Raw genomic sequence first — 27724 nt, forward strand, 5'->3', positions numbered from 1 at the left:
TGCTCAAAAAATAAACAGGATCATTTTATTTTTAACCCGACACTGCCCCCTGGGGGATCCCACAGGAAGTGCCCCAACAATGGAACTGATTTTCGCAGATTCTTATGTTTCTTTGCAGCTTTTCTCTCTAATTTGTGAAACTGTTGGGATCGATTGTGTCAAATAGTCGAAGACGTTCCCGCTGCCAACTTCAGATCAGATCTAGATGTTTTGACTTCACTTAACGCCACAGCTTTTGCTCTAATTTCTGTCATATTTCTGAGAACTGAAGGTGGACAGCACGGAGAGCCATTTCAAAATCAAATAAATATTCCATGTCCACACGAGTATTTATTAAATGAGTGTTGAATCATAAAATGAAATTGTGAAATAAATAAATAATGAAATACATCCATAAAAACATCCTGATATAAATATATAAAATTGTTGTTTACTAAATAAGCTCCCCATTAAAAATATATTTTAAAAAATGTTGTTTTTATTTCATGGGGAGATTAGGTTATTTGATTGAGTATTTATTCATTAGTGATCGATAACAGCGTTTATTTATTTGTAGAGTGAACACAGCTCTGTAGAAATGCTTGTCGGGGAAACTGAAGGTTTGACTCCGCTGGGGCTCCGTAGCCGCTCTAGAAGGGATTTTTCTAACTTTCCAGATCAAATCCAGTAAAGATTTGGAGCCTCCAGTGAACAGAGGGTGGTTCCGCCCAGATGTCGGAGCTGTAACTGGTTTCCAGGTCAGATCCAGTCCGCCGGAACTACCTGTTCCACCTGGAAACTTTGGAGCCGCAGGCAGCCCGGGAGCGCTGCATGCTGGGAGGAACTCAACAGCTGACTGACTCCACCTTCACCTCCAGCCGTCACACACCGCCCGGCTGGCCGCTCCGACCGCCGCTGGACCCCTCTGTCTTCACACCGAGTCATGGACCTGAGGGACCGGCGTCTCACGGTGAGCTGCTCCGCTGTCCGGGTCACACCGTGCCGCTGGAGGAGCTAACACTTTGGCTAGCTGCGGGAAACAGGATTGTTGTGCTTGGAGTTCGGCTCGGTTCTGTATGGATCTGCTGCTTCGGACGGAGCCAGACTGGGGCGAATTTACGGGTTTGATTTCTTTCTAACTCCCTGACCGGGTCGGTACCGGAGATTTGAAACGTTATTCGGTTAAATCTGTCCTCAGTCCACAGGTTAGCTAAGCTAAGCTAGCTGCAGTGAAGCAGGTGTTCGGCCTCTTAGTTTTTGTTCTTCTACTGACTGGACCGGACTGGGTCTGGGTTCAAAGTGTCCAAACATCCACCTCCATGAGCACCGAACCGCCGACCACCATCCAACCTCCTCCGGTTCCCGACGGGCCCCTGTTAGCTCCGTTAGCCTCCTAGCTGCTGCTGCTAGCGGCTACATAAACTGTCAGACACCGAGGGGTTCCGCGGAGCAGCCGGGAAAAGGTTCGGGAGGTTCGGAAAAAGCTGCTGTCATGGAAACCTTCACCGAGCCTGTGAGCAGGTCTCAGGTCAGATTCTGACTTTAATACTCCTGGTTCTGGTTCTGATACTGGTTTCCATAGCAGCACAGGTCTTTGACACGTCACTGTGACGTGACGTTTCCTCCAGGTGAACTGGTTTTTCTGGTCCTACTGGTTTGTAGTCAGCTCAGCTGCTGGGTCACGCACCTGCCCACAGGTATGTTGGCCCGCCCACAGGTATGTAGGCTCCGCCCACTGCCACAGTTTCTTCTTTCAGGCAGAAGTGGAAGCTGTTCACAGGTGAATTAGTGAAGAATATGAACTGATGGCTGCACAGTGGTGCAGTGGGTAGAGCTGTTGCCTTGCAGCAAGAAGGTCCTGGGTTCGATTCTGTCTGCATGGAGTCTGCATGTTCTCCCTGTGCCTGGTGGGTTCTCCCTGGTTCTCTCTGGTTCTCTCTGGTTCTCCCTGGTTCTCTCCGGTTCTCCCTGGTTCTCTCCGGTTCTCTCTGGTTCTCCCTGGTTCTCTCTGGTTCTCCCTGGTTCTCTCCGGTTCTCCCTGGTTCTCCCTGGTTCTCTCCGGTTCTCCCTGGTTCTCTCTGGTTCTCTCTGGTTCTCCCTGGTTCTCTCCGGTTCTCCCTGGTTCTCCCTGGTTCTCTCCGGTTCTCCCTGGTTCTCTCTGGTTCTCTCTGGTTCTCTCTGGTTCTCCCTGGTTCTCTCCGGTTCTCCCTGGTTCTCCCTGGTTCTCTCCGGTTCTCTCTGGTTCTCCCTGGTTCTCTCCGGTTCTCTCTGGTTCTCCCTGGTTCTCTCTGGTTCTCCCTGGTTCTCTCCGGTTCTCTCTGGTTCTCCCTGGTTCTCTCCGGTTCTCTCTGGTTCTCCCTGGTTCTCTCTGGTTCTCCCTGGTTCTCCCTGGTTCTCTCTGGTTCTCCCTGGTTCTCTCTGGTTCTCCCTGGTTCTCTCTGGTTCTCCCTGGTTCTCTCTGGTTCTCCCTGGTTCTCTCCGGTTCTCTCTGGTTCTCTCTGGTTCTCCCTGGTTCTCCGGTTTCCTCCCACAGTCCAGAAACATGACTGTCAGGTTGGTCGGTCTCTCTAAATTCTCCCTAGGTGTGTGTGTGTGTGTGTGTGTGTGTGTGTGTGTGTGTGTGTGTGTGTGTGTGTGTGTGCATGGTTGTTTGTCCTGTCTGTCTCTGTGTTGCCCTGCGACAGATTGGCAACCTGTCCAGGTGACCTGTCCAGGTGACCTGTCCAGGTGACCCCGCCTCTCACCTGAAACGTTTGCCAGAGAGGCAGCAGCTCCTCCTGAACCCGCTGGGGACCAGGTGTTAGAAAATGGATGGATGAATATGAACTGATTATCTGCTGACATGAGGATGAGTTGGTGGTGAACGTGTCCCTGAGGACAGGTCAGATTTTAATAGCTTTTAAACAGGAAGTGATGCCATATTTGGAGGAGAGGTTGGTCAGTCAGGTTTCCTGGTCTGATACCAAATTTATGTTCAGGTTCTGCTGGGACTCGAACCATCTCTGTCTCCTGCTGACTTCCTGACTGTCCCTGTCCCAGGTGTAGCCGCGGCGAGTCCCGTGGGACCGGGGTGTGATGGAGCCAGACGTGATCCGGATGTACTCTTCGTCGCCGCCACCGATGGAGGACGGCGCAGAGGAAGAGGACGATGAGTTTGGGGACTTCGGGACGTTCTCCGGAGTCCCCAGCAGCGTCAGCTTCTCCGAGTTGGACACGCCGACGTCCTTTGACCAGAATCAGGCGCTGACCGCCACCTCGCCGCCCGACCTTCACAACGGCAGCGGGGTGCTGGGCTTTTTCCACCCCCCCTTTGGCGAGCCGAACAAGGCCAACGGCCGCCTGGAGGTCCGTCCCTCAGAGTGGACGGACGCCAGGAAGACGGCGTCCTCCTCGCAGGATGTCTCTGTTGATTGCAACGGTGAAGATGCAGAGGTCCTGACCAACGGGTTTGTGACCTTTGACCTTCAGGGAATCCCTTCCTCACAAGACTCTGTCTCGTCTCATGCCAGAGGACCGTCCACGGAGGGCGGGGACGGCGTCCCGGTCCAAGAGGACGGCGTCCAAAAGGACGGGTTTGCAGACTTTGCTGCTTTTTCTGACTCTGAAGAGACGCAGAGTCAGAGGGACAGGAAGGGTCCACCGGGGACATCTGTCTGTCCCCAGGACAGGGAGGGTCCACTGGGGACATCCGTCCAACCCAGAGACCTGGACAGTCCAGTGGAGACATCCGTCTGTCCCCAAAACGGTGAGCGGGGAGCAGAGGACGCAGTGAGGGACGTCCACCGGGCCGAGGCCCCCCCCGGCTCCTGTAACATGGACCAGGGCCCGGACTGTCCCCTGGGGGACGCGTGTCTCTCTGTTTGCACTACGGGGCGTCTGTCCCCGAACGGGACCGAGGACGAGTCCCGGGAGGCAGGGGACGAGCGTAGCTCGGAGACGTCTCTGGGCCGGCTGCTGTCCACGGACGGCCTGGAGGACCTGGGGGACATCAGCACCACGGGGTCGTCCCCACCGCCGCCGGGGGACGCCGCCACGCCTGCCGGGGACGACTTTGGAGACTTTGGGGACACCACGTCCTTCGGCGCTCAGGGCTTTTCTGACTTTGAGCAGAACCGACCGGACGGTCCGGAACCTCCAGAACCTGCTGGGTCCGAGTCAGAGGACGACTTCGGGGACTTCAACTCCCCTAAGGTCCTCGGCGGACAGCGGGACGGAGACGGGGACGGGGGGACATTTGCCGACTTTCCCAGCAGTGAGAGTTTCGGGAACTTTAGCTCAGTGAAAGATGGTGAGGACGACTCGGGCTGGAGCGCCTTCAGCGAGCAGAACCAGAACCAGGAGGATGGAGAGTCCTGGGCAGCGTTCAGCTCAGAGCCGAGCGGCAAGGAGGACCAGGACGAAGAAAGAGAGGACGCTGGGAGGACGGTGCCGCTGCCGGTAAGAGACAGACGGGTCGGGTTCTGATTGATGCACACGGGTCGGGTTCCGGCCGGTTCTGATTGATCCCACAGAGAAAACAATTATCTGGCTAGTAGAAACATTTCTACTGATTGTTAGTTTCCTCCATTTGCGCAGCTTTAGCTCCGATGCTAATTGGAGACACCAGGATTTTGAGGAATGATGCAGCTCAGTCTCAGTATGTTGATTATTAAATTGATGCAGTTTTTGCTCAAATTGAGTCAAACTAAATGTTTTGAACAACTATTAGTTTTTCATCCTTACAGTATTTTATTTTAATGCAGCAAATTTCCATTTCTGCTCCATATCTGTCCTTAGAGCTTTTATCTCCTGTTTCATGATTAAAATAATATTACATTAGGTTATATACTTATGAAAATAATTTAGTCATCAGTAGTTACTTATCTTTAGATGAAAAGTTGCATAGTCAAAATTCATGCTCAGTTTATTGTTCATGTTTTGCTTCCTGTCGTTTCTGTTCCTCAGCCTGTTGTTGCTGAAAAGCTTCAAACCCAAATCAGAAATGACTTTGAAATGTATTTTAGTGTAGAATAATTATTCAGCCTGAATCTTATTGAACAACCAGGACTAAGATATTAATCAGATGTAGTTCACACCCCGACCACTAGATGGCATCTCCTACAGCAGCCTGAGAGGAAGAGAAGCTCCTCAGGCCGTTCTGTTCTGGTCCCCCTGCAGGGGGCGCTGTCCGGCCGTCTGGAGAAGCTGTTCCTCAGCAGCTTCCCTGTTAGCTCCGCCCACAGCCAGCAGCAGGTGGGGGAGGGGCAGCTGGTGGAGACCCTGAAGGTCCTGCTGGAGCCGCGAGGCGAGGAAGAGGAGGAAGAGGAGAGGCTGAGCAGCAGGTGAGTTGATGATGATGATGACTGATCTTCATCATCGACCTGCTTCCTGTTTCGCTTCCTCCTGCTGCTCTCTGATTGGCTGCAGGTCGGCGCGCGGCGGCGGCGTCTGGACGCAGCTTCAGGACGTCCATGAGGCTCTGGGCCTGCGGTACCAGTGGGGGGGTTCCCATGGCAACAAGGTTCTCCTCTGCTGCCTCGGCATCGACACCAGGAACATCGTAAGTTTGATGAAGGTTCTGATGGTTCCCAGCTGATCCCAGAGTCATTTTACTTTGCAGCATCTCAGAAACCTAAAGACAGGAGCAAACACACCTGCAGTCGGTTCTGCAGTCGGTTCTGTCGTGGTCCGGTACTGATCGTGTGGCTCTTTTCCCTCCAGCTGTTCACGGGTCAGAAGAAGCAGCCGGTCATCGTGCCGATGTACGCGGCTGGCCTGGTGAGTTCCTCTGCCTCCAGAATGTCCGGAACCTCCTGCCGGTTCTGGTTCTGACTCGGTTTGGTTTCAGGGGATGCTGGAGCCGACCAAGGAGCCGCTGAAGCCCGTCTCTGCTGCCGAGATGATCGCCTCCATCGCCCTGATGCCGCCTGCCGTCGCAGAGAAGAGCTCCGTCCAGCCCGACTCGGTGCAGGTACCCACCAGTGCCCGGTCCGGCCCGGTCCGATCTGGCCCGGCCCGCTCGCCGTCCTCATGTCCTGATGTCAGTCTGATTGTTTCCCCATCCCTCCAGCAGGAGGCGCTCCCCCCGGTCCAGTTCGACTGGAGCAGCAGCGGCCTCACCAACCCTCTGGACGGTAGGTGGTCCAACCGGGTCGTCCAGAACAACCCAGCAGAACCTCAGCAGAACCAGCGACCAAACGCTGAGTCCAGCTGGTTCTGTAGAACCACCAGCTGAAGCTGTCGGTCCAGTTCGGTCCGATCTGGTCCGGTCCGGTCGGATCTGGTGTGGTCCGGTTTGATCCGACCCGGTCCGGTCGGATCCGGTCCATATCAGAACCAACCAGCTCTGCTCCGGTCCCACAGTGAAGCTCGGTAGCAGCAGCATCATGCTGTGGGATCTCTCACTTGGTTTGGTGTTCTGGTTCTGCTGTGGCTGAACTTTGACCCCTCGCTGAGGTCAGCCTGCAGTCCCACATGAAGCGACTCTGCTGCATGACCCTCTCTCTCTCTCTCTCTGACCTCTGACCTCTGACCCGGCTGTCCAGCCAGCGGAGGCTCGGCTCTGTTGAACCTGGATTTCTTTGGTCCGGTGGAGGATTCAGGCTCCAGCAGCTCAGCCTCCATCCCAGGTCAGAACCAGAACCACCCGACCCGACCGCCAGAACCACCCGACCCGACCGCCAGAACCACCCGACCCGACCGCCAGAACCACCCGACCCGACCACCAGAACCACCCGACCTGACCGCCAGAACCACCCAACCTGACCACCAGAACCACCCGACCGCCAGAACCACCAGACCAGAACCACCCGACCTGACCACCAGAACCACCCAACCCGACCACCAGAACCACCCGACCGCCAGAACCACCAGACCAGAACCACCCGACCTGACTACCAGACCCACCAGAACCACCCGACCACCAGAACCACCCGACCTGACTACCAGAACCACCCAACCCGACCGCCAGAACCACCCGACCTGACTACCAGACCCACCAGAACCACCCGACCCGACTACCAGACCCACCAGAACCACCCGACCTGACCACCAGAACCGACCCGACCACCAGAACCATTTTGCATGTCTGCCGTAGAAACTGGTCCAGTATTCCTCCTGGACCGGGTCCAGGTTCTGCTCTTCCTCCTTTGAGCTTCTAGAAACTAACATGGTGTCGCTCGGTGAACGGGCAGCAGATCCGCTTTCCTGGACCGGACCGGGTTCTGCAGTTTTCATTGTTGCATCAATAATCGCAGTAATAATTGATTATTGATTAACTACTGTTTTGATTTGGAAACTTTGAGATGCTGGTAGAAGAAAAATTCAAGATGGCCGTAAAGAAAATAGATTTCTGCACTAAATTTGCCGATATTTTCACAAATGAAAACTTTTTGTGTCAAATGTTACAGAATTGGACCCAAAGACATTTACTGATCATCTGTTGACTTGTCAAGATGGCTGCCATGGAAAATAAAACTTTCTGTAAAATCCCCATTGGATGAATCACAGAAATCACACATATTTCTTGGTCTTGTATTTTTACAGTGAAAAGTTGCACTAGTTCAGTGAACAGTTTGGAGTTTCTTGGAGAAAAGATCGGAATCTGCCACGATAAATTGATGTGGATCACGTTCTGCTGCGGTGAACGTAGCCAGAGTGACTGCAGATAGAACTGGAGTGGGCGGAGCCTCGTGGAAGCCCCGCCTTCTCCAAACCCAACCAGTGGGTGGAGCCATGAAAACCAGGCCAGCTGCCTGTCTGACCAGAAGGGGGCAATGTTAAGTAATCTCAGGTTGGTGCCACTGAAACTGGACTAACCGCACATTTCCCCCCCGAGTCAGCCTGGCCGTCGTCGCCCCCTGCTGGCCGTCGTCGCCCCCTGCTGGCCGTCGTCGCCCCCTGCTGGCCGTCGTCGCCCCCTGCTGGCCGTCCTCAGGCGTTAGCGGCTCCTCCTCACCTCTCAGATCAAACACCAGATTTGTTTCCGATGGTTGAAAACTGTTCAGAGGAATGAAGTCTAAAAGTCGCAGCTGTTGAGTCAGAACCCTGGAGCGGGTCCGGTTTTATCCAGTAGCTTTCTGGTAAAGGTCCTGCTGACCTCTGACCTGTCTGGCCTGTTCTGTCCCTCAGGTGTGGACCCGGAGCTGTTCGAGCTCACCACCGCCAAGCTGGACCCGAGTGGCGCCGGCAGCCGCGTGGCCGACGCCTTCGCTCGCCTCATGTCCACCATGGAGAAGACCAGCACGTCCACTCGGTGAGTGTGCGGCCCGGTCCCGGCCCGGTTCCGGTCGGAGTCGACCTGAGGTCCGTTTGTGTCTGCGCCCCGACAGGAAGCCCAGGAGGGAGGAGAACCTGAGTGACGAGGCGTCCAAGGTGATCGCGGCGCTGCCGGACCTGTCCTTCATGCAGGCCAAGGTTCTGATGTTCCCCGCCACGCTGACGCCGCTCTGCTCACACGCCACGCCCGACTGAAGCCCCGCCCACACGCATCACTTCCTCATCTACATCTTTGTTTTTTTCATCTTTCAGTTTCTCGGTGGGGGTGTACATAATCAGGGATTTAATGTTTTTATTTTAATGATTCTGCTTTTATTCTGGCGGGACTATGAAGGAAACACTGGCTGAAGCTCTTAAGCTGAACAGAGATCTGTAAAGTATGAATACATTTATATCAACATATAGAGTCTTTATAAGAATATTTATGGACTGAAACCACACTGCCTGCAGAATCCAGCTGAATGTTCGTCCTCGTTCGTTTCCGAGGCCTTAGTTCGTCCCGCCGCTTCCTGTCCGTCTCGTCCGGGACGCGTGGCTGGAACCGGAAGGTTCTGGAGCTGTGAAGGAGTTAAGGGACCAACCCGTCTGTCGTTTTGTTTTTGCTCTAACTGCTGTGGCCGTCTCCCTGGAGGGTTTTGCACATTGTGAAGATGATTGGATGTAATTGTAGTTCACTGTGGCTTCAGACTGTAAACCGAGGAAGTTCCTATGGAAAACCGCTGAATCACTGGAAGAGCCTGCGAGGAGTCGCCGTGCATGCCGGGTCTTCCCAGACTGGAAATGTGTAAATTTTAGTGTACACAAGATATTAAAATAATTTAAGAGGAAGCTCTGTGTCTCTGGTTCTGTGGGTCCAGATTGGGATCAAGATGCTCGTTTCAGAATAAATTTCCAGTTTGAATCAGCACTGGGACGCAAAGATGTTGAATATGTCAGTCTGTAATTGTATTTTAATCTAAATTTTTTAAAAATCAGCAAATTTTCAAATCCAAAACTGCTGTTGCTAAATTACTGAACAGACCTGATTTTAATAAACATTAATATTTTTAATTTGTTCTTCAACATCAGATTGGAGTAAAGTTTGATCATTCACGGAGCTCGTTTAGAAAGCTGGACCCTAACATTAGCTGCTACATCTGTAGCATTGAGATGCTAATTTAGGCTAGCATAGATTTCTTTTAGCACAACTTAAACAAAGTATGTTTTCCAGCATCAGATCTGTTTGAAGCTGAATTTTTATTGACTTTTTAAAAGGTTTTATTGGCTCTAGTGGCCTTTATTTGATAAGTTAATTGACAGGAAAGTGGGTAAGGAGAGAAAGGCAAAGGTCGCCATGCCGGGAATCGAACCTGCGACAGCTGCGCCGAGGACTAAGGCCTCCACATGTGGGTTGTGCTTAACCCACATCCTGTTTGAAGCAGAAATTAACAGAAGCCGCTCCATCGCTGCTGTTAGCGGCTGAGACAGAAGCTACGGTTAGAGTGTGTTGGTGCGTCAGATTTACGGTTGTACCAGAAACACAATACAAAGGTTCCGGGCACTTCAGACTTTTGTGTGAAATTGTTTAAGATGTTAATGTAATTAACCTAAATTAATGTGTTAGTCACTTCCCTGAAAAACAAACAACAAAAAACGGCGGTAATTGTTTTAGTTTTTTCCAAAGAGCTGCAGACTGCTGATCTGTTCAGGAAACAGGAAGTAGTCACCAGAGGAGACAGGAAGTGGACAGAGCAACCAGTATGGCAGTGATGGAGCCTCCATGTTTAAATCTGTAAAGCCATGTGCCTCCATGTCTTCTGATTGGTCGTTCTGATACTCAGCAAAAGCTGATTTAGAATCAACCTTAACCCTAAACTGGGACAAACTTCCAGAAAACTGCAAAGATGCTGAAACCCTGAGTTCATTTAAATCAAAGCTAACAGCCTGGTTAGCGTTCATCTGTTGGGGCAGAGACATCAGAACCAGACAGAACTAGGTCTGTGACCTCTGACTCAACATGACCTCATCTACACACGCTGAGGCGCCCCCTGGAGGCCATGTGGGGGAACTGCTGGAGGATTCGCCTTCCTGCAGAAGAAGAGACCAGACAGGCGATCTGTTATGAAACATCTCCTTCATTGTTTAATAGACTCTGAGCCGCGGCGTCCGCAGCCAATCAGCTGCTCAGTTTTCTTCTTCTACAGCTTCTGCAAACATTTATGTATAAATATATACAGTTTGTGGGAGCGCCGCTCCGACCGGGCCGGCGGCGCGCGCGCCGCCTGACGGGAATGTTGTCTGGGCGGCGCGGGTTCTTCTTCTGCCCTGAAGGCACGTGGCTGAGGGGGCGGAGCCTGCTGAGGGGGCGAGGCGTGGAGGCGCGCGCGCTGCCGGTCTGAGCGCGCTCTGTCCGGACCCAGGAGACTTAAAAACGGTTCCGAGTGACGAGGAGACGGCGGGGGGCTTTGGGGGAGGGGCTTATTGTCCTACTGCTGGCCGGGGGGAGGAGCGGCGGCGGCTCTCAGCAGCAGCCGCCGGACGAAGTGTTGACCGGCTTGCTCTGGATCTTCACGTTGGACCTGTCGGCGGCGCCGGCCGTGGCCCCGGGGCCCATCCGCTTCTTGATCTCAGCCGCCATGGTCATGAAGGCCTGCTCCACGTTGGTGGCGCTCTTAGCGCTCGTCTCCAGGAACGGGATGCCCAGGTGGTCCGCGAATTCCTGCAGGGGTCAAAGGTCAGAATGCTACTCGGCCTGCTTCAGATCTGAGGTCAGGGTTCAAGGGTCATACCTTGGCTGTAGTGTAGTCCACCACCTTCTTGGTGGTCAGGTCGCTCTTGTTGCCGACCAGCAGCTTGTTGACGTTCTCGCTGGCGTAGCGGTCGATCTCCTGCAGCCACTGCTTCACGTTGTTGAACGACTCCTGAGGAGCAGCAGAACGCAGCGTCACTGAGGGGGCGGGGCTACAGGCAGCGTGGGGACTCCATATGAAAAGGGGCGGGGCAACATAATTTGCATAATCAAAATACATGCTGAGATTTTTCATCAATTATACTAAAATTTTACATATTGCTTCTTCATACAAATTAGAAATCTCTTCTTAAATCTTGGTCACATGTTTATTTACCACTACAGGCCATCAAAGCATTTCTAACAAACCTTCGTAGCAGAGGAAGAGGCATCAGCCAACGTTTGTAGCATTCAATTAATCGCACCTCATTTTAATTATTGGCTTTATCGTTTCTTCCTGCCTTTTTCTTTCTACTGATGACACTGGAAGAAAAAAGGCTCCACTCCGGCGCTCTCCACTGACCCTGCCCTCCTCATTTCTTTAGCCTAATGCCCAGTTCACACTGCGGGATTTTCGAATTGTCGGCTGACCGTTGGCCCATTTTCAAAACCTGAGAAACATAGTAACCGACAAACAAATCGTAGGCATAACGGGTTGGATAGTGCAGAGCAAGAGCAACACACCACACAAACCGATTTCTCTCACCAACATTCAGATTTTACACAAAAAATCCCATAAAAGCCACTAAATCACAGTGAATTTAGAGCAAACAAACACGGCTGATGATGTAGAAGTAATAGCGATTGCTTGTGAGCTTATTTTAATTACATTGAGAACAATTTGCACCAAATAATGGCTACAAGTCCAGTTAAGTAATTTTAAAACCAGGCATTAATCAATGTTTTACTACAATCTACCTGCAATGCATGTGGCTGAATAAAATCATTAGAACCTGTTTATGTCACGTTAACAAAGAACAGGTCCAAAGTTACCGGGTTTATCAACTGCGGTACCAGTTTCACTCCAACTCCTCACCTTGTCATTTCTATATTCTTTGCACGAAATGTTGAATAAACATTAATGTTGTTTCCACATATCATCTCCAATGTCTGCTTGCGCCGTATCGGCTGTTTGGGTTTCCTTTCCATAATTTCCCCTCAGAAAGTACGGAGGGGAATCTGAGCTTTCTGATTGGCTACCTGTCACATTCAACAGGTTCTCCCAGTCGGGGAAAACCAAACACTGCAGTGATAAACTGGCCAAGACAATATAACATGTTGAATATGTGTAATTTAGATCGGAGCCGCTCTTCTGTCAGATCGTCATACAATTAGCACGAACTGACGGCTATATCTGCCAGACAAGTATACGCTGTCATCACCATATGATTTTATTTAATCAGCAACGTAGAATCATGACGTAGATCATCACACACTTTGCTATTAACAGCTGTGTGGCATCCTGACTTAGCGGTTAAATAGGTTAATGAGTTTTACACGGAGTGTTGTAGCTGACTGCAGCTGCAGCTAGACTCTGCTTTAAATAGACTTTGAAACCACAACAATGCATGTATATCTATCTAATTATCATTGAAAACAATTTAATGACTCATTTTCGTCACAACTTGTCGCGTATGCTGAACTGACAGCTCCTCTGACGGTCAGCCATGCGTCCTCACTGCATGTAGGCTCTTCTGACGGCGGATGACGATCTGATAGAACGCCGACACGATGTTCTACCGACTGGACCCGATCAGCTGTATCACACCTCACACTACAGGATGATCGGTTACGATTATCGCAAGAGACAATCTTAGAACGTTCGAAGATCTAAGACGTTCTAAGGGAAAATCAGGGCAAAAATCGTGTAGTGTGAACTGGGCTTAAGGGAGGAGTGAACTGTTGCATCAGGTAGTCGGATATGAACGTCTTCTCTATCTGCATCTAGTCCAGCCACCAGGACAACAGACTTCATAATCCTAACTCTTCTGGTTGAATAATAATAATAATTTAATAATTTTTACTTTATTCATCCCAGCAGGGAAATTATTTCGCAGTTATAGCACACGACAGGAGCTGCGTCTGCAGGCAGCCAGCTGAGCCGGCGCCATTTTTTGAAGGAGGACATGCGGCAAAGGTCGTCGGGACCGGGAGTCGAACCCGCAACGTCCGCGGGTCTAAGGCCTCCAAACGTGGGGCGTGCGCCACCACAGCACGCCCCAAAGAATGTAGTTTTTATTTAAACTTTAGTTTTATATTGTGTTTAGTTTTTACTCAAGTGTATTTTTGTTGATGGAGACTGAGAGTCCATTTTATTTTTGGTTTATTTTGTCGACCAGTTTCATTGTTAAGAGTTCTTTTAAAAATAAAGTGTTTTTTGGCAGGATGTGCTTGCTACCATTACATCAATATAAAAAGGTCTTCAAACAATATTATCATTTACTGAAATAATATTTTGAGACAATTAATCGCTCAGCAAAATTTGTTATCATGACAGGCCTACTGCTGCAGTAGTTTGCTCCTAACCTGAACATTAAGCAGAAAATAAAGGAGGGTCAAGAAAAGGTCAGTGACCTCCCGCTGTTGGAAGTGGTTCTCTATCTATAAGTACACACAACATAACAGCATCAGGAAAATAAAACCAGATATCGACATTTCCTGATGACTGAAGCTAACATCAGCTAAGCTAATGCTGCTGATTAAAGGTCAGAGGTCACTGACCTGATCCGTCACGTCATACACCACTATGATGCCATGAGCTCCTCTGTAGTAACTGGATGTGATGGTTCTGAACCTTTCCTGGCCCGCTGTGTCCCACTGCAGAGAAGCAGGTCAAAGGTCAGCGGTCAGCTCACATTACAGCGGCGTCCTGCTACGATCGGCGGCTCCTTACGATCTGCAGCTTGATGGTCTTCCCGTCCAGTTCGATGGTCCGGATCTTAAAGTCCACCCCGATGGTGCTGATGTAGCTCTCTGTGTACGTGTCGTCCTGCAGCCAATCACAGACGAGTCAGACAGCGCTGCAGCCAATCACAGACGGGTCAGACAGCGCTGCAGCCAATCACAGACGGGTCAGACTTACTGCAAACCGCAGCAGGAGACAGGACTTCCCGACACCGGAGTCACCGATCAGCAGCAGCTTGAATAAGTAGTCACTGCGAGCACACACACACACACACACACACACACACACACACACACACACACACACACACACACACACACACACACACACACACACACACACACACACACACACACACACACACACACACACAGGTCATGGTTGTCGGCTCTGACATGATTCAGGCCCAACCAGTTGACACCAACTGGACCTGAGATGTTCTGGTCGGTTTAATCTCATGAATAAATAAAGAATCCTCTGTAACACAACTGGTTTCTCTAAACTGGTTTCAGTTACAAAAATCTGAAATCCATGTTTGTAGTGTGAAAAAAGAACCTGATTTTTTCCTGCCTTTTTTCTTTGTTTTTTTTTTTCTGTTTGTTTCAAATCATCGTCCTATAATAAATCTGTCAGATTATTAATTTCAGATGTCACAATGGTTTTATGGTTTGTTTCTATCACCAGGAGCAGCTGATTAGCTTCTTAAAAGCTTAAATAAACCTGAACTTTGACCCCTCGCTCCAGAGGAGCTGGAGGAAGTCCAAACCGTTTCCTCCATCAGAGCAAAAATCCCATCCACGACTCCAGGACTCTGCTCAGCTGTCTGACCAACAACTGATGATGTCATCCAGGACGTTACTGTGGAATATCATGTCTGCATTCTGAGCTGTTAGCATGTTAGCATGTGATGAGATTGTCACAGCAATGGGCTTCAGTCAGAGGCCTCTCCATATTCACTACAAGACTGACTGCTACTGGACAACCAAAGAGTTATAGCATTTAAATTCCCTTTGAGAACAATAAAGGACTTTGTTTACTGAGTTAAAACAAAAAAGATTTCATAATCATTTAATTATTTAAGTTTAGAGTCATAATTAGTGACTGAATGTGAACACAACAAATGGACTTAAATACGCCTGTTGGCTAAATCATGTTAGGCCCAGCAAATTTTCATTGTTTTTGACAAAAACAAAAGCTAAAATTAGAAATATTAAACAAGTTTCCATGGAAACGGGTCATCAACGACTTTGGTTAGAAAATAACTAACCCATCCCTGAGGCAAGTAATAAACCCTCAGAAAGTAACTAAGCCGTCAGAAAACAACTAATCAGTCAGGAAGTAACTAAACCATCAGAAAGTAAGTAATTAGTCAGAAAGTAAGTGACCCGTCAGACAGTCCCTGCCCCTTGGTCACACAGTAACTCATTAGAGTAAACACAGTTAGCCGTTAGCCGCTAACAGCTAGGTGTGATAGGACCGGTCACTCCCGTCATTTCTCGGCCTTCTCCCGGCTCAGTCTCGCTGTCAGGAGCCGGTTCTGACTTCGACTAAACGGCTGTCGGTATGTGTCCGGTCGGACGGTCATGTTAACGACTGAACACCGAGAAGAAAAGCAGCTAAGGCGACGCTGCGCCCGGCTAGCTAGGCGTTAGCCTCCCCGGTGAAGTGACAGCTCAGACCGGACCTGGACGTGTCAGTCCGGACCAGAACCAGACTTACTATTCCGGATTCATGGTTGTCTGCTGGTTGTGAAGTGTGTCGTCTGTGGAAGCAGCTGAAGGTGATTCGGAGAGATTCTGGACTGGTTCTGTCGTTACTTTGAAGCGAGTAGTTGTCAGAAGAGTGTAACCGAATCAAATATGGCCGTCTGAGTACCACCAACCCGGAAATACTGGCCTAAAGGAATCATGGGTACTGTAGTTTTCAAATTAAATTAAATTCAAAACTGCTTTATTGATCCCAAAGTGAAATTAAATGCTATTGTAACGCATTATTTCAAAGTCTTCAAAGACATATTGTAGACAGAGATGGCTGCTGGCAGGAAAGCCGTCTGGATTACAGCAAATCTCTTTAGTGGTTTTGGGCGTTAGCTCCCTAAAAAACATGGAATATAAAAATGTGTTTATCTGAATCCAACAGGGAGCCTTCTGCTCCTGGTTTTATTGTTAAAAAAGAAATTCAACACATTTACACAATTTAAAATATGAACAAAATTACAGATTTCACAGATTAAATATATTATAATATATATTTCAATATATATATTATTTAATATATTATAATATTAAATATTCAAAATAACTCTTCTCCTTCACTCTGTCTGTCTTTATATTTTAAAATTTGGAGTCACTAGGACACGTATGGAGGTTGAAAAGTCCCAAAATGTTGACTGGAGTCCTGCTAACCTGGGAAGAAGTTGTTTTGACTTATTGTTTGAAGCAGCCAATCAGACGGCTGCTTCAATTAGGACCAAGAACGTCCTGGGTTCGATTCCCGGCCCGGGTCTTTCTGCATGTTGTTCCTGTGCATGTGTGGGAACCAGACTGGGAACCTGACCTCCTTCACCTGGAAACTCTGTGCTGGTGAACATTTTTAACTTGGACTTGTTGCATAACGAGTCGCTGTCAGTAAAATCAAAACAAACTCAGTAGATTTGAGCTTTTATTTTATTTTTCAGATTTTAGTCTTTTTCTTTGTATCTTTGACATCCATCATTTTAGAAACAATAAAAAAATAGAACTGAAAAATGTACATTGCTGACCTGATACATATACATATACAGTATATATTCATATATTCAGTTTTTACACTGGTATAAATGTAATTATGTATAAAAAGACAAACTGGTGGACTGCACCTTCGTTTTTTTCATCATAGTTATTAGACTGATGAAGACATGATGAAGAGGCTTCAGGCACTTTCCCTGGAGAGAGCCACCGCCGGCCGACACACGGACAGGAAGTGGCTTCTCAAGACGCCGGACACACTTCCTGTTCGACGCTTAATTTTTTATTGGGGACTCATCTCTGACGGCGGACATGACGGTCCAGACTGCTGCTTCTCTCTGGAGGGAACCAGCTGCTGCATTCTGACCAGACTGGGAACCAGACTGGGAACCAGCTGCTGCATTCTGACCAGACTGGGAACCAGACTGGGAACCAGCTGCTGCGCTCTGACCAGACTGTTTACTGCAAGGCCATCGCCGACAGTTTTCACAGATGTTTTCCTTCCACCAACTTTACAGTCTGTACCAGGAAACGTCTGGAAAAGCAGATGGAACTGACCTCATCTTGTCCTGACTTCCTGTTTGCCACCGAGCTTCAGCAGAACATTTCAGCTGCAGCACCATGTGGCCTATGTTAGCACAATGCTAACTGCTAGCATCGCTAATGATTTTACAGGAACTGGATCACTTTGCACAAGAACATCAAGGACAACCAGGAAGCTAAGAGCTAGCAGGCGCTGCTAAGCTAGGCCTCACGGACTGGACCGGACCGGACCGGACCGGAACTCATCGTCCGTTAAACTTAAAAACCACAAATGAATTTCCCAAACGCCATTCGTCCCGATGTCAAGCTATACTTAAAAACACATTCAGCCCAGAAACATCAATAAATTTATATCTGAACAAACGTCTGGATCGTTTCCCCACTGGGTTCTGACCCGATGTTGGGTGTAAAACTTGAGTCGACTGCTTCCTGCTGCTGCCATTAAGGCCCAGTTTCTGTAGCTTATGTTGCATCAAAAATATCTGTATTAATATACGTTATAACCTGTATTAATATACGCTATAACCTGTATTAATATACGTTATAACCTGTATTAATATACGTTATAACCTGTATTAATATACGTTATAACCTGTATTAATATACGTTATAACCTGTATTAATATACCCTATAACCTGTATTAATATACGTTATAACCTGTATTAATATACGCTATAACCTGTATTAATATACGCTATAACCTGTATTAATATACGTTATAACCTGTATTAATATACGTTATAACCTGTATTAATATACGCTATAACCTGTATTAATATACGCTATAACCTGTATTAATATACGCTATAACCTGTATTAATATACGTTATAACCTGTATTAATATACGTTATAACCTGTATTAATATACGTTATAACCTGTATTAATATACGTTATAACCTGTATTAATATACGCTATAACCTGTATTAATATACGCTATAACCTGTATTAATATACGTTATAACCTGTATTAATATACGTTATAACCTGTATTAATATACGTTATAACCTGTATTAATATACGCTATAACCTGTATTAATATACGTTATAACCTGTATTAATATACGTTATAACCTGTATTAATATACGTTATAACCTGTATTAATATACGTTATAACCTGTATTAATATACGTTATAACCTTGCTCTGAAATGCTGGGGGAACTGTAATTACACCAATAAAAAAATAGATTTCAAACTTCAGCTCTGATTTCTGTTAGCTGTTCTTTAACCCGGATTGTGATCATCCGCATGTGTTCCTGTTATCTGCTGCAGCGCCTCTGCTGGGCTCCAGGCAGCAGAGCAGCAACGCTCCTCCAGACTTTACGCCACTTGGGTCAAAATCATCAATTCTCAGGAATCTGGGCCCAAAAATCCTCGTGGTGTTTGGACGGCCTGCTCCAGAACCAAGCAGCTGAGCTGAGGACTCACCGGCTGGTTTTCACCACAGCGCCTCTGCTGACACACTTTACATACCGCCATGGTGTGTGCATATGTGTGTGTATATATATGTGTGTGTGTGTTGGTGATAAACCAGGAGATTCTCCATTATTATAAACAGTTAAATGCATCATTTTACTGTAAAAAAATTCCAGTGTGGATACAAGCATAAAAATTCAGGTCTTAGGTTTTTCATTTTTCCCACCAGCTACTTGAATTTCAGGGTGACGACTATTTTTCAAGATGGCCGTCATCATTTTTGAGCCTTTTAAACCAGTTATTGTTACCATTTTCATGACTTGGATGAATTTTATGTCATCCAAGTCCAATTGTTTTTAAATTTGGTCATCCTGTTCATACAAGTTAGCAACTTAATGGTTAGCTTCTGCTAATTTTTTGTGTTTAGCAGGTTAGCATTAGCTCTGCTAATGTTTTTATGTCTTTAGTGTAGCTGAGCTAAGGTTTTTGTTTAACGAATACGTCATTAGTAAATGGAAGTTTTTGGTTAGCTGTGGCCACTGCTGATTATAGTGCAAACATATTTTCTCCTTCACCACCATGGCGGCCATCTTGGACTTTTCAGTGACTAATGTTTACTTTATTTTTCCAAAATGCCAAGTTAAGTTCTAGAAAGATGAAATATTAAATTTCAATCAGGTCTCATATTTATGCCACACAGAGGGATAAACGTCCAGTTAAAGATGTTTTGTTCAGATTCTGAAAAACCCGAACCACCAGACCAATAAAACGATCCAGTTGTGTCATGAGGAAGCCTGCTGCCATGACAACAAGGAGGGAAAGCTGCAAAAGCTTAGGAGGCGGTGGCTAACACACACCACTGTACAAGACTACTAAGGAAAAATTGAGTGGAAGGAGAAAGTGTGTAGAAAAGGTGAACAAGCAACAACACTGAGAGAACAGTGAAGAGCTCATCTGAAGGTTTGGGGGATTTTTTTTTCTTTCTTTTTTGGAAATGAAATTTTCTAATTTTCTGAATAACATTTTGAATCTTATTAGCTGTAAGCCAGAAATATCAGAAATATCCCTCTGTGTAGAATAAATGTCTGAGTTGCTGTGATATTCTGTCTGAACAAGAGAATGAAGCAGCTTCTTCCAGATGAACAGCAGCTCCACCTTCACTGACCTGCAGGAATCCTGCTGGACGTTCTCCAGGTGAACCTGGCGCCTCCAAATATCCAAACTTTCATGGAGACATTTTCTTCATTTGGTCCTCAGAGTGACAGAAAAAGCACAACGGTTGACACGAAGTTTCACTTCCTTCTACAGATGAACCACATCAACAACAGAAAGAACAGCGGTGACGGTCTCTGTGGAGTGGGCGGGGCCTGCGCGGCTCAGCCCACGGCCCTGTGCTTGCCGCCGCAGCAGCGGCAGGCCACGCCGCAGCGGTGGCACGCCCTCAGGGGGGCGTAGCAACACATGCAGGGCGCCAGCAGCGACAGGCCGACCAGCGCCGCCCAGCGCAGGCAGAAGCGCTCGTCGCTGGTGTCGCAGGAGCAGGGGTCCGAGTAGTCGCCCTCCGGGTCGGACATGCAGTGGTACAGCAGGCTGTCGGCGCACCACATGAAGCTGACCCGGCGGATGCAGGTCTGGATGGGGTCCGGCGCCTCCTGGCACTGGCCCCGCCCGTTGTCCTCGTGGTTGAACATGTCCTGACAGTAGACGCAGCGGAGCCGCTCCCCGTCCTCCATGTGACACTTCCCTTTGGACGCCGGAGGCCGCGGCTGCAGCGTCACCACCGCCCTGCGGCCGCCGCCCGCCTCGAGGCGGCCCGGCTTGCTGTCGAAGCCCCGCTGCACGCCGCAGCTCAGCGGGTACGGGTACGTGTAGTCGCGTTTCGGCGCGTCGCTCTTGGTGAAATGCACGCAGGTGTCCGGGTTGCGCAGCTGCGGGAGCTTGTCTCGCGTGGCGTTGGCGTGACGGTAGTCCTCGTAGCCGGTGAGCCAGCTGCGCTCACGGGGGCTGAAGCGAACGATGTCCTCCTCCTCCAGAGGGAAGCTGGCGTGACGAGGAAAGATGTGGACCGCCTGCCGGAGCCGAGCGGAGAGCATGAGTCTCAGAAACAAACCTTGATGTTTCTACAAGTTGATGCAAGTAGAGCTGCTGGAAAACCTTCCAATGGCGATAATATTGGCAAATAACGATATCAGGAGCAAAATATGCCCGTTTTTTTTATGCTATTTGTGTCTAATTTGAGTTTTTACTGCCATGATTTTCTGTCCTGCTGGCTAAAGAACTCGTACAATAAATCAGCCAGCAGACTTTGCTCTCCACGCTGATATTATATTTGCAATATATTGTGCAGCTCTAACGCAGAAGCATCAGAACAAGGGCCTGCGGACTCACCGGGTCCAGGAAGTAGTGGTCCGAGGGCCGGTGGTGCTCATAGAAATGTCCCAGGATGCAGTGGTGCCGGCGCGGCTCGCAGAAGTGAGCCGGCGCCGCGTGCATGGCGGGCTCTCTCCTCTGAGACGAGTTGGACGAGCTGTCGGTGGCCGTCTGCAGGACAAACGGAGGAAGAAGTGAAAACCCACAGATACTTCAGCTTGTGATGCCCAGAGCGTCCACTAGAGGGCAGGTCCTACGGGCTCCAGGGCTAACAGGGTTTAGCTTGGTGAACAGAGGTGGCCTCTTGTACAGAAATAGCTTGTGGGAACTAGCTCACTTAGCTTACTGCTAACGTAAAGCTAACCTACACAGCTAGTAGCTACCAGATACTGAAAAACCTCTACAAATAAAAACATCTGCAGTTTGCTGGACTTTGTCATAATGTTCCAAATACATTTTACATCAATGTAGTGCTATTGTTGTAGAAATGCTAAGGCTGGTAATGATGCTAATGTCACAGGTCTGTATCCTTTGACTAGGCCAGAACTAGCTGAGAGAGAAGGTGCTTTTGTAATTTTATTTTGTTCAGTGAAAACAGCTACAGTTCAGAACTGAGTCATCTTCAAACTACTACAAGTACTTAAGAGTACTACTCTTCAGTAGGGTCTTAGGGAGTGGGTAGAGGTATAAACGTATTAAAAGCCAACCTTCTCCAAAAACATCTCAAAATGATCTCATCCTCTATGAATATTGTTCATTCAATATTTATTAAATAACTATTCATTCAGATTCTTGCTTAATGCAATACATTCAGTAATATGCTAATGTTGGCGCTAACAGTACTAACAACAGTAATGATAATATTAACATGAACAAGGCTGTGTAACAAAATAATATATCAAGATGTATTTATTGTAAACTATTTCCTGATACAAAAGTTTGAATTGTTTAATGAAATAATTTAATTTATAAATAAATTAGTTGTTATTGGAAGCATTTGAAAAGTCACATTTTTAAAAGGCCTGATGTGTAAATTCATTCTAGCTGTGATTTTTATTCATTTCCAGGTTATGGAAGAATTACTGGGTTAGTTATCCAGGTATTTTTGTTTTAGCAGAAATGTATTCCTGATTTAATCTCCTGGGCGCCGAGGAAACGGCAGAGAGAAGAAGATCAGTTCAGATCCTGGTGGATCAGTAAATGTCTGAAGCCTCTAAGCTGGAAAAGCGAAGCCAGCGGCTCTAACAGTATCTATGATAGATCTATAACAGACGTATAACAGATCTATGACAGATCTATGTAGAAATCCTCTGGACTCAAACAGGAAGCAGCAGATTTGAAATCTTCTTTTTCCAAGTTGATTTTTTTCTCCCTGTTTCTACTTTAAATCCTGTAAGTGGATGAAGATCGCTGCCCCAAACGCTTTGTCTGCTTCCTGCAGTAATCTGGACTCTAACGGAACCGGTTCTGGACGGTTTCCCGATGGAACGTGGTCAGACCTTACATATCCACGCGGCTCACCGTGAAGACGTCGTCGTCCCCAAGCTCGGCTTCGTTCTGCAGCGTCGATGAAGACGTGGTGGAACCTGCGGAGCAGAGAGCAGATCAGGGATCAGCGATTCAGGGTTTTCCTCCTGCTGGACCGCTACAGGAACCGCCGTGGGCCCGGTTCAGGACAGAGCAGGAAGGTTGGCATCACTTCGGGCTTCTGCTCTCTTCTGACCCGGATCCTTCTCCAGTTCAGTCTTCGGTCGTTTCCTTGGAGGCCTCAGAGATGAACCTCCATCCGTCCCTCCATTGTCTGCTGCTTATCAGAGATCAGGTTGCCATGGTAACAGGAGGGAAATCCAACATGGCTCTCCTCTGAGGGATCCTTGGGCGTTCGCAGCCAAAAGGGACATATCCTCCTTCCTGCAGGTTCTGGTTCTGCCAAGACCTCCTCCCGTCCCAACTAGGGGCCCAAACCACCGACTTCCAGTGGGATCAGGATCAAGGCGCCCCCTGCTGGTGGCAGGAACACAGCTCTCGCTTTAAAGACGCCCCAAAAGCCAAAACATGTTGTGGTCAGAAAGCCTGTCTCACCGAGGGACACTTAGAGACTCTGGAAGGACAACGTCCTTTAACAGAGGGACCACAGATGAGGATGTCCCCCCTAATGTCCTCAGGATGTCCCCCCTAATGTCCTCAGGATGTCCCCTCTAATGTCCTCAGGATGTCCCCTCTAATGTCCTCAGGATGTCCCCTCTAATGTCCTCAGGATGTCCGCTTTGAGGTGAAGCCAACAGAGGCAGCCACACTACACCAAGCAACCCACAACACCACACCCCTCGCTGTAGAGGAGCACGAGGTGAGGCGCACACTGCGGGCTGTCAACCCAAGGAAGGCTGCTGGACCTGATGGCGTCCCTGGACGTGTCCTGAAAGACTGCGCCGATCAGCTGGCTGGAGTCTTCACCAGGATCTTCAACCAGTCCCTAGCCCTGTCTACAGTCCCATCCTGCCTGAAATCTTCCACCATAGTCCCCATACCCAAGAAACCTCACATCTCCTGCCTCAACGACTACCGGCCAGTGGCACTAACCCCTGTGGTGACGAAGTGTTTTGAAAAACTGGTCCGGGGTCACATCACAGCACTTCTCCCTCCTGGCTTTGACCCCCACCAGTTCGCCTACAGAGCCAACAGATCCACAGAGGACGCTGTGATCACGGCCCTCCATGCTGCTCTGTCACATCTGGAGCAGCAGGGGAGCTATGTGCAGATGCTCTTTGTAGACTACAGCTCTGCTTTTAATACCATCCTCCCTCACAGACTGGTGGACAAACTGGGGGACCTGGGCCTCCCTCACTCCACCTGCATGTGGATTCTGAGCTTCCTGACCAACCGACAGCAGAGAGTTAGGGTGGGAAAACATACATCCACTGCCCTCAGCCTTAGTACTGGCTCTCCACAGGGCTGTGTGCTGAGCCCCCTGCTCTATTGTCTGTACACATACGACTGCACCTCTGCCCACCACAGCAACACCATCATCAAGTTTGCTGATGACACCACAGTGGTGGGGCTCATCTCAGGAGGACGAGTCCGCCTACAGGGGAGAGGTGGAGCGGCTGGTGGTGTGGTGCAGGGAGAACAATCTGCTCCTCAACAACTCAAAGACAAAAGAACTCATAATAGATTACAGGAGGAATAAAATGGACATTACACCACTAACCATTGGGGGAAAATGTGTGGAGAGGGTAGCTGATTTCCGTTTCCTGGGGGTCCACATTGAGCAGGGCCTCACATGGAACATGAACACCTTGGAGCTGATAAAAAAGGCCCAGCAAAGACTGAACTTCCTGAGGGTTCTCAGGAGGAACAGCATCAAGGAGAAGCTGCTGGTGTCCTTCTACAAGTGCTCCATAGAGAGCATACTGACCTACTGTATCTGCGTCTGGTATAACAGCAGCACTAGGGCTCAATGGAAAGCTCTCCAAAGGGTTGTGAATACAGCCCAAAAAATCATTGGCTGCCCTCTCCCCTCACTGGAGGACCTGCACAGCGACCGCTGTCTAAGAAAAGCACAACACATCACAAAGGACACTTCTCACCCCGGACCTTCTCTGTTCACACTGCTGCCTTCAGGCAGAAGATACAGAGCAACCAGAACCAGAACCAACGTCTCAGAGACAGTTTCTACCCGACAGCAATAACAAAACTAAATGCAATCAAAAACAACCATTAATCATCATGAATGATGGATGTGAGAATGTGGCTATTCTGATTTTTATTTTCCAGTTGTTTGAGTTGTTTGCATTGTGTGTGAATTGTGAGACAGTTATTTTTTGTTTTTAAGCATATTCACTGACTGATGGCACCTTTTGAATTTCGTTGTCCTTGTGACAATGACAATAAAGATTTATCTTATCTTATCTTATGTCCCCTCTAACGTCCCCCTGTAGGAAGGTTGTGGTCTAGTTAAAGTAATTTCCTGTCCTACCTTCTGCCAGGTCCTCCAGCGCTCGCCTCACGCCGCGGTCGAAGGCGCGGGCGTCGGACGAACACTGGAAGGTCAGGCCGCACTTCTTATTGTCCACCTGCCAGTGGTGGAAGGTGGGCGTGGCCTTTGTGTAGGCCAGGTCTTTCTTTAAGAAACAGTCCAGAATCACCTGTGAATCAAGACAGAAAGTTGGGCCAGAAAACAGAATCAGAACCAAACAACAGAATTAAACTCTAACATTGTTTCTATTTGTTTGCTAACTTCACTTAGCGCTTCAACTGGCTGAGAAACAGAAACCGGGTCAGGACGGTTCTGACCAACTGGACCTTCTGCTCCTTGCTGACAGAACATTTTTAATTTGTTGCAGATTTATGGGACAAAGTTCTGATCTCAAAACACTACTGATTGTTTTTAAGCCTGGTGTTCTGGACCGGTACCAGCCCAGCAGAACCGGTACCGACCGAGCCCACCTGCCGGTCCTTGAGGCGCTCCCCGTGGATCAGGAAGCTGTTCCGGCCCTGCAGCCCGTCGGGCCGCAGCCGGCAGACCCCGACCCGGCTCAGGCAGCCGTCCAGCGCCAGCCAGCCGCCGCTGGACTCGTCCCGGGTCATCACCACCGCCGTGACCCGCACGATGTAGCTGTCACTGCAACACAGGTCAAAGGTCATCAGAACACAACCCACAGAGGAAACAGCCTTTACCACAACAGAACCAAACAGAACCAGAAGATCAGGACGGGTTCGCCTTGTTGGATCGACCCAACAGGATGTTCCTGAGATCCAGCTGAGAGAGGAGGAGCCAACCAGAACCGGAACCGGATCATATGTCCAACTCCATCTGAACCTCCATCCGTCCGGATCTCTCACGCAGGCTGGTTCTACAGAACCTAGTACTGGACCTGGAAATGTCCTGGGTTTTAATTCTGTCAGGTTCCAGAAACAGAACCGGGCCCACCTTGGTCCATATTTAATAAACAAACCAGTTCTGTGAGAACCTCTACGCTGAGAACAAAACCACGTCTCAGAACCCACTCTGATCAGAACCTCTCCAGGCTTTCTGCTGCTGGTTCTGTGGACCGACTGGCCCGGCTGACCAGAACCTGCAGGGTTCTGAAAGCTCCAGTTTTCCTGCTGGGTTACCTCCTGGAGCAGCTGAGGTCCACATGGAACCTGAACCGGCTCTGTCTGGACCAGAACCAGCAGCTGAACTCCGACGATGACTCACAACATGCAGCATTTCAGGAAGCTGAGCTTCAGAACCGAACCGGGTCACCCTCATCCCCCCCGAATCTCCTGTCTCGGCGATGAAGAAGAGGCCCTCCTCACCCTCCTCTTCATCAGTGGAGCTCAGAGACGCCTCCTGTCGCTGATACCGCACCAGAACCAGAACCACGAACAGAACCGGTACTCACTCGTCGGGCCGCGGCTCCTCGTTCATCTTCTCCGGTTCAGCTCCGCTTGGGTCGAGCTGCCGCGGCCGCCGCGCGGTGCGGCGTCTTCATGGTTCCGCAGCGAGCGGCGGATGCGGTTCTGCCTCCTCTTCCTCCTCCTCCTTCTCCTCTTCCTCCTCCCATCGGATCGTCCTCCTCCTTCAGCCCCGCCGCCTCCTCCGGACCGGGCCGGGAACGCTGAGACCGAGCAGGAGGTTCTGGTGTCGGGGAGGAAGGCACCGCACGATCCCCATCTCCTCCTCCTCCTCACTCCATGATGGACTCAGAGGGGGGGTGACGTCAGACCCGAAGGACCGCAAGGATCACGTGTCTTCACCACAACATCATCATCATCATAATATTAATGGGCCGGTCTGTCTCAGTAGTTCTGGTTCTGGTTCTGAGCTGGACCCAGTTCTGGTATAACAGGATGGTACCAGAACTGGGTTCTGATGGAAGCTCATTTCCTCCATGAAAAATAAATAAATAAAAGCACAACAGGAAGTTATAATTTAGAGTTTTAAATTTATTTTAAAAATGTTTTTATATATTTAACATCATGTAATGACGGTTTAAACATCAGTCAGAAACAACCAATCACAGTCAGGAGGCGGGTCTTAGTGCTGTCAATCAACCACTGCAGCTAGCATAGCCTGCCATAACTGCTAATGCTAATTAGCATTGCCACCAACGACGGCAGATAAACTGTAGCAGTAAGTTGTTTGTCCATCATTAGCACATTTAGCAGGGGGTTCGTGAGGATGATTGACAGCGCTAAGCTCCTCCTCTGGGTTGGGCTTTAATTTTTTTATTCGTGGCAGAAATGGACAAGAATGCAACTAAATACCAGAAATAGGAAGAAAAAAAAAGTATAAATTAAATGAACTAAATTCAAGACAAAATGCCAGAATATTATGATGCTGAAATCAGGATGTTTGTCAGAATGTAATTACTCTTTTTGTCAACATTTCGCCCAGATTTAATTATTTTACTACAAATGTTGATCACATTATATCAACATCAGATGACAGAACAGACTGGCGTTGTTCACCTGCTGGAGACAAATATTTTTCTGATGTCCTTAAATTACCCAGCATGCAGCCTGGAGTTACCTGACTCAGGTATGAAGACTAAACTGAACCAGCCTGAGTCCAACTAGAAAGCGAAATATTACAGGAAAGTCTTTCCGCCTGACATGTTCAAGGAGGCCTTCAGCTGCCTCCGTCACTAAATATTGCTGTTGATTGTTTAAACTTAGTGTTTTATAATTGTCCCGTTAAAAGGTTCGATATAAACATAAAATCAACCAAAATTCAAATTTAGTTTCCGTGACTCCGAATTAAAAACTCGGAA

General features: G+C 48.6%; 3 protein-coding genes across 10 annotated transcripts; 1 reads left to right on the top strand and 2 right to left on the bottom strand.

Moving 5' to 3' along the window:
- The first annotated feature begins 602 nt into the window (after window positions 1-602).
- On the top strand, window positions 603-9063 carry LOC102218655 (aftiphilin). Of its 8 annotated transcripts, none has more exons than XM_005815246.3 (10): window positions 603-949; window positions 3019-4416; window positions 5137-5300; window positions 5386-5518; window positions 5680-5736; window positions 5807-5929; window positions 6032-6092; window positions 6504-6587; window positions 8089-8212; window positions 8289-9063. In XM_005815246.3, exons 2-10 carry the CDS (start codon window positions 3055-3057, stop codon window positions 8428-8430), a joined length of 2250 nt encoding a protein of 749 aa, XP_005815303.2. In that variant the 5' UTR covers window positions 603-949; window positions 3019-3054; the 3' UTR covers window positions 8431-9063. The 8 variants fall into 8 exon arrangements, with proteins under 8 accessions (XP_005815303.2, XP_023189975.1, XP_023189976.1 ...); XM_023334207.1 differs by having other exon boundaries at window positions 604-1507; window positions 6029-6092; XM_023334208.1 differs by having other exon boundaries at window positions 604-1101; window positions 6029-6092.
- Window positions 9064-10331: 1268 nt separating this feature from the next.
- Window positions 10332-15790, bottom strand: LOC102218920 (ras-related protein Rab-1A). Its single transcript, XM_023334214.1, has 6 exons — window positions 15627-15790; window positions 14085-14157; window positions 13896-13991; window positions 13724-13819; window positions 11004-11135; window positions 10332-10933 (listed from the first exon to the last, which is right to left on the bottom strand). Exons 1-6 carry the CDS (start codon window positions 15638-15640, stop codon window positions 10736-10738), a joined length of 609 nt encoding a protein of 202 aa, XP_023189982.1. The 5' UTR covers window positions 15641-15790; the 3' UTR covers window positions 10332-10735.
- Window positions 15791-16430: 640 nt separating this feature from the next.
- Window positions 16431-26811, bottom strand: LOC102234591 (sprouty-related, EVH1 domain-containing protein 2-like). Its single transcript, XM_023334432.1, has 6 exons — window positions 26354-26811; window positions 25413-25587; window positions 24943-25111; window positions 22488-22552; window positions 20985-21137; window positions 16431-20665 (listed from the first exon to the last, which is right to left on the bottom strand). Exons 1-6 carry the CDS (start codon window positions 26377-26379, stop codon window positions 19973-19975), a joined length of 1281 nt encoding a protein of 426 aa, XP_023190200.1. The 5' UTR covers window positions 26380-26811; the 3' UTR covers window positions 16431-19972.
- Window positions 26812-27724: the final 913 nt, after the last annotated feature.

The sequence above is a fragment of the Xiphophorus maculatus genome, chromosome 5 (assembly GCF_002775205.1).
Source record: "Xiphophorus maculatus strain JP 163 A chromosome 5, X_maculatus-5.0-male, whole genome shotgun sequence".
In the NCBI taxonomy this organism is placed as follows: Eukaryota; Metazoa; Chordata; class Actinopteri; order Cyprinodontiformes; family Poeciliidae; genus Xiphophorus; species Xiphophorus maculatus.